The sequence below is a fragment of the Oncorhynchus kisutch genome, linkage group LG14 (assembly GCF_002021735.2).
Source record: "Oncorhynchus kisutch isolate 150728-3 linkage group LG14, Okis_V2, whole genome shotgun sequence".
Lineage (NCBI taxonomy): Eukaryota > Metazoa > Chordata > Actinopteri > Salmoniformes > Salmonidae > Oncorhynchus > Oncorhynchus kisutch.
Window position 1 is genome coordinate 73,610,971 of NC_034187.2, and position 13,173 is coordinate 73,624,143.

The 13,173-nt window shown below is 43.0% G+C and overlaps 1 protein-coding gene across 1 annotated transcript in view; it reads left to right on the plus strand.

Moving 5' to 3' along the window:
* Positions 1-11,725, plus strand: part of LOC109903364 (protein lifeguard 1-like) — a 23,434-nt gene extending 11,709 nt beyond the window's left edge. The window contains exons 2-7 of the mRNA XM_020500015.2: positions 2,405-2,758; positions 3,443-3,555; positions 4,005-4,205; positions 4,960-5,088; positions 5,510-5,653; positions 6,890-11,725. Coding sequence (XP_020355604.1) covers positions 2,428-2,758; positions 3,443-3,555; positions 4,005-4,205; positions 4,960-5,088; positions 5,510-5,653; positions 6,890-7,039 — 1,068 coding nt within the window. The 5' untranslated portion in view covers positions 2,405-2,427 and the 3' untranslated portion in view covers positions 7,040-11,725. The remainder of the gene's footprint in view (positions 1-2,404; positions 2,759-3,442; positions 3,556-4,004; positions 4,206-4,959; positions 5,089-5,509; positions 5,654-6,889) is intronic.
* The last annotated feature ends 1,448 nt before the right edge of the window (positions 11,726-13,173 follow it).

Sequence of the window (13,173 nt, forward strand, 5' to 3'; positions counted from 1 at the left end):
TGTGGTTGGCTCTGACCACCTGCATTTTAAATATGTATTAAAGGAGGACAATAGAATGGAGCGAGCTTGAGATGGCTGAGGGACCCTGTAGAGTGAAGGAAGGGGGCATGTGTGTCAAACACAAGGCCCCCTGGACACATTTCTACCTGGCCCGTGCAATTATTTGTGTTTTCCGCCTCCATATAGCCTGTGCTGCACTACAAGTCACAGCAATGCACTGCCAACGTGCTGTACACCAAACGGCAGTGCATTGCCACACACACACCCTTTCTCAGACCCAGCCACACCCACACACGAGCCAGCCAGTGTGCAGTATCATCACTAATGGCACTGACTGAATCTTCTACAGAACCAAAAGTTTAAACTTGTAGGCATTGTGAAGTCAACCTCAATTGCTCCTCTATCGTGTGTCTCGTTAACCTTGCACAGCAGATGGAAAGTGTACAGACACATGTCATAGCTAGTCTAATAAATGTTGTAGTCTGGCTTCAGTTTTTAAAGCTTGACAATGAATAACCAAAAAACTAAACTTGCAACAAACACCATGCAAAGGACAAACATGTCGGCCTATTACAGCAACATTTGAGCAGTATCCTAAGCTGGCTAATAAACTGCAATATATTTTGAGAACGCCATACAGCAATACTGCATTCAACCGCACTGGTGATCCATGCAGTGCAAAAAAATGATTTAAAAAAAAAAGTTATAAATGTTTAACAACCTATAGCTTCATTTTTTTGTTTATTAAATGCTTTTTGATTAGGGTGACAGCATATTATTCACATCTGAAAGCATAGCAGCAAAGGCTGAACAGATATTTAATATGTTACTGCTATATACAGCATCCCATGTACGTAGGTGGAATTATAAAGGGCCATCTTTTTTTCAAATAAAACTAGCTATAGGCATGGGTTTTTGTGTGTAAAAACTATGTCTGGCCTGTGAATTCCTTGTTGTTTTTTCAATATGGCCCTTGTGCTGATTGAGTTTCACACCCCTGTAGTAAGGCAAGTGTTTTCAAGGGTGGGTCCCTTTTTTCCTAGATAGTGCTTAGGGATTAGGGTACAATTTGGGACTCAGACCAGGTCTCCTACTAAAGCGAAGCAGATTAATAATGCATTTAATTACAAACACACCTCCTGCCTGGGTCCGTGGTGACGCTGTGCTCTGGTGCAGGAAAGCTTTTAGGGGAAAGCACTGTACAGTTTCCTGGAAAGTCTGAAGGACTGTGTGGATGGTCCGTCTTTCCTCATCTAGGTATTTTTGTGAAACACGTCAGGTCCTATTCAGTCAACTGGTAACTGGGTCTTCAAGATGTTTGCAAAACAAGCTTTATAGGCTAACATGCAGTTGAACTTTTCTTTTTGTTTTGCCCCATAGCCTAAACACTGTTTGGTTAAATAGCATACTGGCTGGTGCTGAGGTGGAGGCTGGTAGGAGGACGGGCTCATTGGAATGGAATAAATGGAACGGTATCAAACAGATCATACATATGGAAACCACATGTTTGACTCCGCTCTATGAATTCCATTCCAGCCATTACAATGAGCCTGTCCTCCTCTAGTTCTGCCCACCAGCCTCCACTGTAGTCCAGTTTGACCTGGTGGTGGTATAACAATGCAGTGGATGAAAAGCACAACAAAGCATCATGACAGTGACCAGTCACAAAGTGTTCTCTCCAGTGAGAGTGTATTATTTGGATTAGGCCTAGACGTGGACAAAGTGGTCTGTCATTCTACATCCTTCCATTCCAGTTTACCGAGAATCCTATTGTCAGGACAAGTGGATCCTAACCTAACGTTCCAGAATCACTATTCAAGAACAGCCAGTCATTGGACAGTGTTTAATGTGGCTTGATTCAACTCATGTCATCAATGCCTCCTCTCTCGCCCTGCCTCCTGTACATTGCAGAGAGCAGACTGACTGAGCAGCTTAGTAGTGTTGATGGAGGGTATGTGACTCTGTGTGTGTGAACTGTCTGGGTGTTCTCAGGTAGAATCACTGGGCTGCTGCCTGAGCCTTTTGTCTGCCAGCTTCCTCAGTGTTCTCATCAGCTTTGTAATCAGGCAGATTCAGTGTTTGAATCTTAGCACGGTCTTAGTCTTTGCCAGTGTGGCCATCATTACCTTTTCCGGCGCCTCCTTTTAGAGGGAGGGAGTAAAACAAGCAAGGTGAAGAAAAATACTTCATATTATTGACCTAAGATGTGTTTGTTGAACTTTAATGCTGAAGCTGTCAAACATAATTAGTCTAAGTTTACTATGTTTCACCATTTCCCTTCTCCTGCCTCACTTTCCAGAAAACTCCAGCTTGTCATGTTATCTCAAATGCAAAGTCCCACCCAACAGTGGTCTGTTCCTGTGAATGCCATACATGTTTCTTTTCATGTTTCCTTGTTCCTCAGGCCGCCAGTGAGAGAAACAGACCATGTCTCAGGACAAGAACAGCTACCCCGGGGTCATGGGGGAGAACAACCCCCTCCACAACAACGTCTACGGACCGCCCCAGCCCGGGTTCGGGATAGCCCCTCCCAACTACACCCCGGCTCCAGTGCAAGCTCCATACCCTGGCCAGCCTACACCATATGATCAACCTGCACCCTATGGTCAACCTGCACCCTATGGTCAGCCCGGGTTTCCCCAGGGAGGTCCCGGGTTTGGACAGGGACCCTACCCTCAGATGCCCTATCCCCAGGGCCCCTACCCCACAGTGCCCTACCAGCAACCTGCACAGCCAGGGTTCCCTGGTGACCCCAACAGTGAGTAGACAGTAGTGGACATGTAGCTGCGCTTGAGACATTTCACATGATTTATGTTTGGAAGAGCAGTCATATGGTGTCATGGAGAATCTAGGAAAAGGTTGCTCTCTAGACACTCTTTCTGGTTCTTCTGGGTTTACCTCGATTCTATGCTTAAATGGCTATAAGATTGCAAAACTGTCCCAAGACCTGGGCTAACATGCACATTATTTCTACACTTAAATGTTTTGTAACACTCATGCCCATGTCATACATCATTAATCCAAGTGGGCCAAACGCAATGTGCTCAGATACCGTTAAATTAATTCTGTTACCAGTCTTCACTTCTGCTTATGTCAGTTTTCCATTTGAAAGGCAGGTTTGGAAATTTTTAAAATCACTGTTTGGTTTTCAACATAGATGGATGTATAATTACCCTGAGAATTTGCTGCCTGTGTCTTTCACTGTCCATCAACCTAGTGTGCTGAAGAAGCACACATATCATCCTCCTGAGGTTAAACGGTCTCACTGACTGACTGATCAACAACTATATAGAACTAACCCTGTTAATGACCCATGTCAAAACAACACATTCAATAGTCTCACAATCTATAAGCATTTGATTGCCAAAAGACTCACCCCAGTAGTGATTAAACCCATGGTTGCTATTTGGTCCTTATTGTTGTTATTGTCTGGGGTTTTCAGCTTCCGTGGGTGACGGTTACCATGGGGACGTGCCGCCGTCTTACTACGACAACGAGGAGTTTACCAACTCTGGCTTTGAGGACAAGAGCATCAGACAGGCGTTCATCAGAAAGGTGAGACAGGAGAGGGGACGGGACTGCATGAATGAGAACAGAATAACATGCTGTCAGTTGAGTGAATGGAGGAGATGGAAACCAAACCATTCTATCAGCTCCTAGTTATTCAGATATAAATGAGCTTTTACCTAAATCTGGTGCACCATTTATTTATTTACATTTTGCATTTTACATTTTGCATCACTTCTCACTTTTGGGATGTACTGTGTTTGAGGTACATTGTCCATGTCCAAAGAAACTTCATGAATAAAACAATGATGTGCTATTATTTTCATGTTTTTGACTATTATTCAAAATAAAGAAATTCCCTCACAAATCTAACCAGGAATGTTTCAACTTTAATTTCAATAGCCAATGTTGACTGACACTTTGTCATAGTTATTGAATATCTTTCTTGAGACAGTCCTATAACATCTGTCTGTCCAACCTTCTCCACCTCCTCCTAGGTGTTCCTGGTGCTGACTGTTCAGCTGATGGTCACCTTCTCCTTCGTGGCCGTCTTTACCTTTGTGGACGATGCCAAGTTGTTTGTGCGGCGTAACCCCTGGACGTACTACGTGTCCTACGCCATCTTCTTTGTGTCTCTCATCACCCTCAGCTGCTGTGGAGAGTTCCGTCGCAAACACCCCTGGAACCTGATGGCATTGGTACAGCCCCACCCTGACTCTGGCTGCATGCTAAGTGGCACCCTATTCCCTATGTAGTGTTCTATTTCAAAAGTAGTGCACTATGTAGGGAATAGGGTGCCAGTAGTGCACTACGTAGGGAATAGCGTGCCATTTGGGATGTAGACTTTTAACCTCTAATAGATGCATTGTCTAATGTATCAACCCTATATCTGTTAATGTTTCAGGTCTTGGTTTGGGACAGTGTTGCTGGAATTGGGTAGATATTGATATTAGACTAGAGTTACAAATATAAGAGATATTGTCAAGATAGATATTGTCGCGTTTTATAAAACTGAAATCAACGAAGCGATGAAACACAGATTAAAAAAGCACTCTGCCATTTCCTGGTTGCTAAAATTCTAAAAGTTTGCCTAATTTCAGTTTCTATATGGAAAACAACAAGCAAATATAGTGTAGAGATTCATTTTCATAACCCAAAATATTGTATTTTCAGCGGTTTGAAGCTGAAGTACAAAACCGAAAACTAAACTTAAAAAACTGGAAGCATAGAAATAGTGTACATAGAACAGATCTACCACTTCATAGACTTACTTTCAATGAGAATTACAGATCTATAACTCACATCTGGAAGTGAATTTTGTCTGGTCGCCCAAAAGGTTACATATTGTGGCTTTAAATACAATTGATGACCTGATTTGTCTCTATATATTAGTTATATAACATTATGAGAGGGATGTGTTGTGGTTGTAATACTGACGTTGTCTGCCCTCAGTCCATCCTGACCCTGAGTCTGTCCTACATGGTGGGGATGATCGCCAGCTTCTACGACACGGAGACTGTCATCATGGCTGTGGGCATCACCGCTGTGGTCTGCTTCACCGTGGTCCTCTTCTCACTACAAGTCAGTAGTACACACATGCACACAGGCATGAACGCGTATACACACACACACTCCATCCTGACTCCCACCTTGCTGTCAGTATCACACTTACGGTTTTGTAATCCATGATATTATGGAGTCTTTTTCTGCCTCCATGGCCTTTGTTTCATTTTCACTATTACTATCACATACTGTCACTATTACATACTGTCACTATTACTATCACGTACTATTTTTGTCACTATCACTTACTATTGCTATCACTATTACATACTGTCACATACTATTACTATCACTATTACATACTGTCACTATTACTATCACATACTATGGCATAGCCTTGAGAATTTAGGAATGTTCGGAGGCTTTAACCTCAACTCCCTCTTGGGACAATAACAATCCTTGACAATCCCTAATTTCCCTGTTTTCTCCCCTAATCCAGAGCAAGTATGACTTCACTTCCTGCCGCGGCGTTCTGTTTGTGTGTTTGATCGTCCTGCTGCTCTTCTCCATCCTCTGCATCTTCATCCGCCACAGGATCCTCCACATCGTCTACGCCTCCCTGGGAGCCCTGCTCTTCACCTGCGTAAGTAGAGGAACTCGCCTGAATTTTAATGATGTATTGCATTTATATGGCACTTTTCAGGGCTTCATGTTTTAAGGGGGGCTCTCGCCTCATCCACACCACTGTGTGACCTGTGAAAGTGTAATAAGTAAATGTGACATGGTTGACTATCAGGACAAATTTTTGTATAAAGGGTGTGTTGTTTACTAGGGATGTCTGTCATTATAATCAATGTTATGGTGCATATGGGATGGTTGCTAAATGACAGGGTTGTGACAGGGCTATACCAAGGATGTGTATATAAACCCTGTCTTCAACACAGCGCTGCCTTTCTTGTGTGTGTGTATATGTAAGTCATTGGGCTATACTATACCCATTGAGCTCTAACAGAATCAAAGCTCAGCGGGACAGGAATTGACTGAGTCCAACTGTGGCTATGTGACCGGATTATCACGCAGCTGCTGGTGGCCTCAGGTTTTCCACCTCTGTCTGAGCCCAGTCTGCTCTCCCTGCAAACTGGGATAATTTCATATTTTTGTGTGGAAAAGTGAGAACGAAACAAAATGTATAAAAAAAACATGGTTACATTTTGGAAACTCTAAAGGTGGAAAAACGACCTTGCTGATGCGATCAGTCAGTTATGGGCACTAGTCAGACTCACCAAAAGTGTTGAGCCCAAAGCTCTCATTCACCTATAAACAAGGCAGTAAAAAGAGAGGGAAGTGTGTTAGTGAGGATGGGGGGAGGGAAGCGTGTTAGTGAGGATGGGGGGAGGGAAGCGTGTTAGTGAGGATGGGGGGAGGGAAGCGTGTTAGTGAGGATGGGGGGAGGGAAGCGTGTTAGTGAGGATGGGGGGAGGGAAGCGTGTTAGTGAGGATGGGGGGAGGGAAGCGTGTTAGTGAGGATGGGGGGAGGGAAGCGTGTTAGTGAGGATGGGGGGAGGGAAGCGTGTTAGTGAGGATGGGGGGAGGGAAGCGTGTTAGTGAGGATGGGGGGAGGGAAGCGTGTTAGTGAGGATGGGGGGAGGGAAGCGTGTTAGTGAGGATGGGGGGGAGGGAAGCGTGTTAGTGAGGATGGGGGGGAGGGAAGCGTGTTAGTGAGGATGGGGGGGAGGGAAGCGTGTTAGTGAGGATGGGGGGGAGGGAAGCGTGTTAGTGAGGATGAGGGAGGGCATTACAATTCTGCAGTACATGATTGGCTGATTGAATGTCTCTCTTGCCATAATAATTCCTTTCTCCATGTTCTGTGTGGTTGTAGTTCTTGGCTGTGGACACCCAGCTCCTCCTGGGCAACAAGAAGCTGGCTCTGAGTCCAGAGGAGTACATCTTTGCTGCTCTCAACCTCTACACAGACATCATCAACATCTTCCTCTACATCCTGGCTATCGTGGGCCGTTCCCGTGAGTGATGGAGCGACGCCCTCTAGAGGAAAGGGAGAGGAAGGCAGCCAGAAGGCTTGAATGATGCTCTTTTCCCCTCGCTATCTTTTTGCATGATCTGTTCCACTTTTTGAGGTTCCCTCCAATTTGTCTGTTACACCTCCCCGCCATCATCCCACCCCCTTCAGGAGACGAATTGGGTGACAGAAAAAAGGGTTCTGTCACCTATTGCAGCAGGCCTGCCATAGAGTGCAGCAAAGAAGGGCACATTTTTGAAGTTATTTATTTGAAGTTCTATTTAAGTATGTTGTAAATTATTCCATCTTTTTTTAACATTCCTTGTTTGTTTTTATGCATTCTGCTTGTTCGGTCCTCCTTGGCAATCTGCTTCTACTTACAGAGATATGGTAGCTAACTAGTAAATCACTTCTGAACAACATTAGCTGAACAAATTCTATAGAACTTTCCTGTGCTCTGTGATTTTGGCGCTCTTCCTTGCCTTGTAAATTAAGCACTGTAGAGAGAGCGAGTGATATGCTATCTGATAGAGAAAGCCACGCTGTGATGCAGGCCAGCACTTTTTAAGGAAGAAACCTAGAAACAACACCTTTCCTGCTATATTCTCCCCCTCTGGTGTTCCCTTGTTTTCCTGCCAATGTAAATTAACTCTGCATGGCACCTGAAACAGCTGAGATAAGCTGAATAGATGAATAAAAACCCTCCAGAGGGATACCTCTCCTAGCCTGCTTGTTACGTAGCTGTACATAGTTCTGTGTGAAATGTATATGACGCTTAGTTCCCTAACCAGCTCTCTAGGCATGCCCAGGGAGTGTATGGCTGTGATGCTCACTAATAGAGATATATATATATATATATATATCACATACTTTCTCCCCATCCCTCCCTCCATCTTCACTACCACGCTGCCCTCCCTCCATCCTCACTAACAAGCTGCCCTCTCCCCATCCCTCCCTCAGAGATAGATATATATATATATCTATCTATCTATCTATATCTATAAACTGATGCCATCACTAAGCATTGCTAACCAGTACAAAGACCAAAACTCCAAGCTATTAAAGCGAGAGTGCGCACCTCTAACCCACTCCACAATATGTGAATGTCGTTTGTGTTGTTAACATGGATGTACAACACTAATAGACATTAATAATAATGTATGTACAGTTCCAGTCAAGTTTGGACACTCGGGAGGAGTGGCGCAGTAGTCTAAGGCACTGCATCACAGTGCTAGCTGTGCCACTAGAGATTCTGGGTTTGAGTCCAGGCTCTGTCGCAGCCTGCCACGACCGGGAGACCCATGGGGTGGCGCACAATTGGCCCAACTGTTGTCTGGCAGGGATGCACTAGTGACTCCTGTGGTGGGCCGGGTGCAGTGCATGCTGACATGGTCGCCAGGTGTACGCGTTTCCTCCGACACACTGGTGCGGCTGGATTCCGGGTTAAGTGGATATTGTGTCAAGTAGCAGTGCGGCTTGGTTGGGTTGTGTTTCGGAGGACGCGCGGCTCTCGACCTTTGTCTCTCCTGTGTCCGTACGGGAGTTGGAGCGATGAGACGAGACTAACTACCAATTGGATAACACGAAAATGGGGTAATAAAAAATCAAATTAAAAAAGTTTGGACACCTACTCATTCAAGGGTTTTTCTTTATTTTTACTATTTTCTACATTGTTGAATAATAGTGAAGATATCAAAACTATGAAATAAGTGTTAAACAAATTAAATATATTTTAGGTTCTTCAAAGTAGCCACCCTTTAGCTTGATGACAGCTTTGCACGCTCTTGGCATTCTCTCAATCAGCTTCACCTGGAATGCTTTTCCAACAGTCTTGAAGGAGTTCCCACATATTCTGAGCTCTTGTTGGCTGCTTTTTCTTCACTCTGCGGTCCAACTCATCCCAAAACATCTCCTTTGGATTGAGGTTGGGTGATTGTGGACGCCAGGTCATCTGATGCAGCACTCATCACTTTCCTTGGTCAAATAGCCCTTACACAGCCTGGAGGTATGTTGGGTCATTGTCCTGTTGAAAAACAAATGATAATTCCACTAAGTGCAAACCAGATGGGATGGCGTATCACTGCAGAATGCTGTGCTAGCCATGCTAGTTAAGTGTGCCTTCAATTCTAAATAAATCACAGACGGTGTCACCAGCAAAGCACCATCACACCACCTCCATGCTTTATGGTGAGAACCACACATGCAGAGATCATCCGTTCACCTACTCTGCGTCTTACAAAGACACAGGTTGGAACCAAAAATCTCACATTTGGACTCATCAGACCAAAGGACTGATTTCCCCTGTCTAATGTCCGTTGCTTGTGTTTCTTGGCCCAACCAAGTCTCTTCTTATTGGTGTCCTTTAGTAGTGGTTTCTTTGCAGCAATTTTACCATGAAGGCCTGATTCACGCAGTCTCCTTTGAACAGTTGATGTTGAGATGTGTCTGTTACATGAACTCTGTGAAGCAATTATTTAGGCTGTAATTTCTGAGGCTGGTAACTCTAATGAACATATCCTCTGCAGCAGAGGTAACTCTGGGTCTTCCTTTCCTGTGTCGGTCCTCATGAGAGCCAGTTTCATCATAGCACTTGATGGTTTTTGCGACTGCACTTGAAGAAGGGTTCAAAGTTCTTGGAATTTTCCACATTGACTGACCTTCATGTATTAAAGATGGTCTGTTGTTTCTCTTTGCTTATTTGAGCTGCTGTTCTTGCCATAATATGGACTTGGTCTTTTACCAAATAGGGCTTTCTTCTGTATGCCACCCCTACCTTGTCACAACACAACTGATTGGCTCAAATGCATTAAGAAGGAAAGAAATTCCACAAATACACTTAACAAGGCACACCTGTTAATTGAAATGCATTCCAGGTGGCTACCTCCATGAAGCTGGTTGAGAGAATAACAAGAGTGTGCAAAGCTGTCGTCAAGGTAAAGGGTGGGTACTTTGAAGAATCTCAAATATAAAATATATTTTGATATGTTTAACACTTGTTTTGGTTACTACATGATTCCCTATGTGTTATTTCATGTCTTCACTATTAGTTTACAATGTAGAAAATAGTATAAATAAATAGAAATCCTCGAATGAGTAGGAGTGTCCAAACTTTTTTGACTGGTACTGTATGTGAAAATATTATTAATGGAATGATAATGTTTTTTCCCCCCCTTATGTTCTGAATGTTGGGAAGGTTGGTAATTGAGATGCTTTTGTATAAGCTAAATGTGGAATGTCCCATTGGCTTCCTTTGGATAAATGTTTTCCCTCTTACTTTTCGCTTGTCCTTACTAATTCCTCATTTGTCTCTGTCTTCATGTATAGTAAATAGTATTGTTTTTTTCCCCCTTCTCTCCATTCTTACTAATGTGAAATGTTTAGGTATTGGCATTTCGGAACACTTTTATACAGCGCTGTTAGAAAAATATCACTTTTTTTTTTTTACTGACATGGAGATTGAAGGATAAGTTATTCATGATATATTTATTGAAGTTGCTATAGAAGGCAGGGCTGCTGTGAAGTTGAAGGTAAATGAGCAGGACACCACACTTTTCTGTTGTTCTGAATGATGCATGGGACGCAGAGGGGCATATATTCTGTGAGGTTTCCTGCTTGAACATGGATTTGTGTATACACTGGAAGACTTGAAGGTAGAATAAGGAGAGTCTGGAAACACAGAATCACTTTGACTACTAGTCACTAGAGAACACCTTAGTTTTAACACTTCACTACTGCCAATGCTGACCAATCTGTTGATATGTTCTCCATTGAAACTATACACTAAGTTACATCCACTAAAATGAATACCATTTTTTGAAAACCACATCAGAGTCTTCAATATCTCAGATTGAGTTATAATTTGACTCCTGTTGCACGATCCTTCCCTATTGTTGCATGTGCTGTGATTTCACACTGGGCAGGCACTAGCTGTTTATTTGAGTCATGTTGAACGAAGAATAATCATAACAATAGAAGTGTTATTGTTGTGCTACCTATGGCCCTGTTTTGATTTAATGTTTCTGTTTATCTAAGTAAATGTGTATATACACTGTGTACAAAACATTAGGAACACCTTCCTAATATTGAGTTGCACCCCCCCACCCCACCTTTTGCCCTCCAGAACAGCCTCAATTCTACAAGGTATCGAAAGTGTTCCACAGGGATGCTGGCCCATGTTCTCTCCAATGTTTCCCATAGTTGTCAAGTTGGCTGGATGTGCACTGGGTGGTGGACCATTCTTGAATCACATGGGAAACTGTTGAGAGTGAAAAACCCAGCAGCGTTGTAGTTCTCAACACACTCAAACCGGTGTGCCTGACAGCTACTACCATAACCCGTTCAAAAGCACTTAAATCGTTTGTCTTGCCCATACACCCTCTGAATGGCACACACAAACAAGCCATGTCTCAAAATCATTCTTAAACCTGTCTCCTCCCCTTTATCTACGCTGATTGAAGTGGATTTAACCGGTGACCTCAAGAAGGGATCATAGCTTTCATCTGGGCACTCGCTCATGAAAAGAGCAGGTGTTCCTAATGTTTTGTACACTGTATAATACAACTCCTTAGTGGTTTGATGTGTATCGAGTAAATTGGAGCTTTGTAGTTATGTTTGCACTGTAAATTTGCATTAAAATGAACTGGAATTGGATTCCTTTACACTACTCTTTGTTTTTCATTAAAAGAGCTATACACTTTTTTCCTGTTGTGTGTGTGTGTGTGTGTGTGGTTTGAACCACTCTGATGCTAAAGCCATAAAGCACTTCTTGTATTAAAAGCTGTTTAGTGTGGAGGAAATATTACTTTGTGAAGAGACCGCCTTCAAATGGTCGTCTTGCCTTTTGGTGTCATAAACAATCATTGGTTCCTGCCTGTGCTTGGTAAAGATATGAGGGGGGGGGGTGGCTTTCAACAACAATTTAGCGTCAACGAACAGGATCAGTAATTCCACTTGTGTAGCATCCCAGTGAAGGTCTGTGAGGGGGGGGGGTATTGGTGCCGCATTCCCTAGTGGGAAAGCGTAAGGGATTTTCCTTCTGACCAAAGAGGATGTGGACCCGCCCAGACTTTTATTGAGAGCTGCCCTGGGGAAAATACATGATCCCTAAACCTCTGAGGGACATGTCTAATGAATTTCAGTAAGTCAATTTAAATTAGTTTGTATTAAAAATATTTTGTTATTAAAAAAAACAATATGGCAGCTGTCTGTTGGCATTTATAAGAGCAGTGTCTACGTGGTCTGCAGCCATTACTAAAAGCACGTGGTGTTCTATGTAAAGGAAGTAGCGGCAAGAGAATATATGGTGATACATATGGTGCATAGCAAGTAACAATAAAATAATCATTAAATGCAAATGAGGTAATACGGGAGATTACCATGTGTTAGGGAATAGTACTAAGTGGATGTTAAAGTTGTGTGAGTGTGGATAGGATGTGTTAAGCTGATTGATAGACATTTGGATATTAAAGTAGCCACTCTTTGCCTTGATGACAGCTTTGAACACTTGTCATTCTCCCAACCAGCTTCATGAGGTAGTCACCTGGAATGCATTTCAATTAACAGTTGTGCCACCTTGTTAAAAGTTAATTTGTGGAAATTATTTCCTCAATTTGAGCCAATCAGCTGTGTTGTGACAAGGTAGGTGTGGTATACAGAAAATAGCCCTATTTGGTAAAAGTACATATTATGTCAAGAACAGCTCAAATAAGAAAAGAGAAACAACAGTCCATCATTACTTTAAGACATGATGAAACTGGCTCTCATGAGGAAAGGAAGACCCAGAGTTACCTCTCCTGCAGAGGATAAGTTAGAGAGAGCCAGTTTCATCATAGCGCTTGATGGTTTTTGCGACTGCACTGGAAGAAAATGTAAAAGTTCTTGACATTTTGAGGATTTACTGCACCTCAGATTGCAGCCCAAATAAATGCTTCACAGAGTGCAAGTAAAAGACCCATCTCAACATCAACTGTTCAGAGGAGACTGCGTGAATCAGGCCTTCATGGTCGAATTGCTGCAAAGAAACCACTACTAAAAGACACCAATAATAAGAAGAGACTTGCTTGGACCAACAAACACAAGCAATGGACATTAGACCGGTGGAAATATTTCCTTTGGTCTGATGAGTCCAAATTTGAGATTTTTGGGTC